General features: G+C 43.1%; 1 protein-coding gene across 1 annotated transcript; it reads left to right on the top strand.

Moving 5' to 3' along the window:
- The first annotated feature begins 430 nt into the window (after positions 1–430).
- LOC130477570 (transcription initiation factor IIB-like) lies at positions 431–1,741 on the top strand. The gene is given in 1 exon segment (XM_056849576.1): positions 431–1,741. A coding segment is annotated over 1 exon segment (951 nt). The 5' UTR covers positions 431–457; the 3' UTR covers positions 1,409–1,741.
- Positions 1,742–3,064: the final 1,323 nt, after the last annotated feature.

Raw genomic sequence — 3,064 nt, 5'->3', positions numbered from 1 at the left:
AGCCGCTTTGAGTCTCCCTTAAGTGGTAGAGAAAGTCGGCATATAAAAACCAACTCCTCATCTGCTCTACAAACCTTTCTCCCTTTATACTATTGTAACAGAGCAATCTAACTGCATTTTCTTGGAAGTAAGTCACACTGAAGCTTCTTTCCAGGTACATGTACTAGTGGATCATAAAGGGGAATGAAAACTTCTTGGATAATGTCAGGATATACCAATAGGTGGACAACCTTATAGAATCAGGGCCAAAATAATACCACAACAAGGTCTAAGGAATACTTCAAGTGTTCAAAAGCCCAGGATACAGTTAATCATGTAGAAAGAAGTTTACAGCTTTGTTGGTTCAGAATCAAAATCCAAAACCAAAAACACAGTCTATATAAGACCTTTTATTAAGACCAATCAAAATGACAAAACAACGAACCCTGGGCGGACGCCACCGTGAAGAGGAAGAAAGATGGCTTTGACAAGCCGCTTGGATGTGCTTCCACGAGTGACATGTCCAAACCATCCCGATTCTATTTTGGTGGAAGATTACAGAGCTGGAGATATGATCTGCCCAGAATGCGGACTAGTAGTAGGTGACAGAGTTATAGATGTAGGGTCAGAATGGCGAACGTTCAGCAATGACAAAGCAACCAAAGACCCATCTCGAGTTGGAGATACCCAGAATCCACTGTTAAGTGATGGAGATTTGACTACAATGATTGGCAAGGGCACAGGTACAGCTAGTTTTGACGAATTTGGGAATTCTAAGTATCAAAACCGCAGGACAATGAGCAGCTCTGACCGTGCCATGATGAATGCTTTTAAAGAAATCGCTAGCATGGCAGACAGGAACAACCTCCCCCGAAATATAGTTGATCAAACAAATAATTTATTCAAGCAAGTGTATGAACAGAAGAGCCTAAAGGGAAGAAGTAACAATGCCATTGCCTCTGCTTGTCTCTATATTGCCTGCAGACAGGAGGGTGTTCCACTGACATTTAAAGAAATATGCGCTGTCTCCAGAATTTCCAAAAAGGAAATAGGCTGATGCTTCAAGCTCATTTTGAAGGCCCTGGAAACAAGTGTGGATTTGATCACAACCGGAGATTTCATGTCCAGGTTTTGTTCAAACCTGGGTCTTCCTAAGCAAGTCCAGATGGCAGCAACACATATTGCGCGTAAAGCTGTGGAGTTAGACTTGGTCCCTGGGAGGAGTCCCCTTTCGGTAGCAGCCGCAGCTATTTATATGGCTTCACAAGCTTCTGCAGAGAAGAGGACACAGAAAGAAATTGGTAACATTGCTGGTGTAGCTGATGTGACCATCAGACAGTCCTATAGACTGATCTACCCTAGAGCTCCAGATCTGTTCCCAGCAGATTTCAAATTTGACACCCCTGTGGATAAACTGCCACAACTGTGAAACTCCAAAGGCTACTTCTAGACCCTACAAGAGTTTGATTTTTGACTTACAAAAGAGGCGTATAAAGGAATTATTACTGAGCCTTCACGTTGCAGAACTGGTTAAAGGATGTGAAGAATGCCTAGCAAAGGCAGGAGCAATCATTCCAGGTGTAAACAAGATCATTTTGTGGCATCTTTTTCTGTATATATTAGTGAAAGTAACTATTTAACAACCATTGCAACAAGCTTGATTTCCTATTGTATGTATGTAGATTTCTTTCGTAGAGATCGCGTAAAAGGTATTTTGGAAAATATTCCAAATTCTGATTCCTGAATAAACTGTTTTCCAAAAGCATTTACTATCCTGGTTTCAGTGTTTCTGATTTCATTCTAAATAAATACAAACTTGGTGCAAACAAAAAAAAAGACAAAACAACAACAGTGTGTATGCTTTCAAGTTCACACAAACTTATCGGCATGTGGATGTTACAAAAATAAAAAGGGGATACAGATGACTCAGGCCTTGATCTTAAGACTTGTTCATACCAGTATTATGTGGTTAATGTTGCGTGCAGTAGCCAGGAAGAGGGGAGGAAACAGATCTAGTAGTTCTGTTTCTCTAGATAATGCAGAGACACACACAGCAAATTAAGTCAGCAGAGCAGACACTTGTAAGATCTACAAGGAAGGCAGAGGACACGACGGTAATGCTTCAGCGCAATTTTCCTAGCTGTGGTACCAGGAAAGTTACCTGCTCGTCCTCTAGAATGTACATTAGCCATTGTCAGTCTCTTCCAGCTACATTGGGAACCCCAAGTAAGAGTTTTAGTAAAAGATATGACAAAAGAACTTAGCCCTGTGACAAGCATGGTGGAGAGTAAGGGGGAGGTAGTTCTTCCACAACCCTAGTCCCAAGTAATTTATGGCCTTAAAGGTAAGAGTTAGGGGTTGTGCACAAAAAAGATATTTTTTGGATTCTGGTATATTGGGTCTGAAAAATATTGGCATCCCCAAATTCCAATACTGATAAGATATTTAGATTTGGGTTGTTTGGGGGGGGGATTCCAATTGTTTGGGGTCCGGTATTCCCTATGAGGAAACTTTCCAGGTGGTGGCGGTGGGGTTAAAGGTACAGGCACCAAAATCGCAGCAGAGCCATACGGAACCAAAATCAAACCAGAGAATCTCTGTAGTGGAAACTCCAGGTGGGGGTGGGGGGCTATTCTCCTACTGAGGCTCCAGCGTCTTGATTTGTGGGTTATTTCCTTCCATCATCGGGTAGGCAGGACCAATTCTTTTGACTTCCTGTCTCCCCCTGGTGGGAAATAGCCTGCAAAACCCCAGTTCCGTCCTGCCTCAGAAGGGTACGCAGGTCGTAAGCACAGCTCTGTGCTTGCTCAGCTTAAGTTAGCCTTTCAGGTTTTCTACCGTAGCTCCTTATCGATTTGTGTTTTTTGTCTGTTTGTTTGTAATATCCTACTGTTTGGGTGTTCCCTCCCTCCCTCATTGCCGTCCCTCGTTTCCCTTGTGAGATTGAGTGAATGGGGGGGGGGGGCTATTTCGCAAGCCCAATAGGGCCAGTGGCAATGTGCCAAAGCCCAGTAGAACCCAGTGCCGCTTTAGCAGCACCAGCTTAACAGGACTAATGTCAAACAGGAGAATCTCTGCAGTGGAA

This window comes from Euleptes europaea, chromosome 5 (assembly GCF_029931775.1).
Source record: "Euleptes europaea isolate rEulEur1 chromosome 5, rEulEur1.hap1, whole genome shotgun sequence".
Lineage (NCBI taxonomy): Eukaryota > Metazoa > Chordata > Lepidosauria > Squamata > Sphaerodactylidae > Euleptes > Euleptes europaea.
The sequence above is the reverse complement of the archived record's forward strand: the minus strand, read 5'-3'. Positions and strand labels throughout refer to the sequence as shown.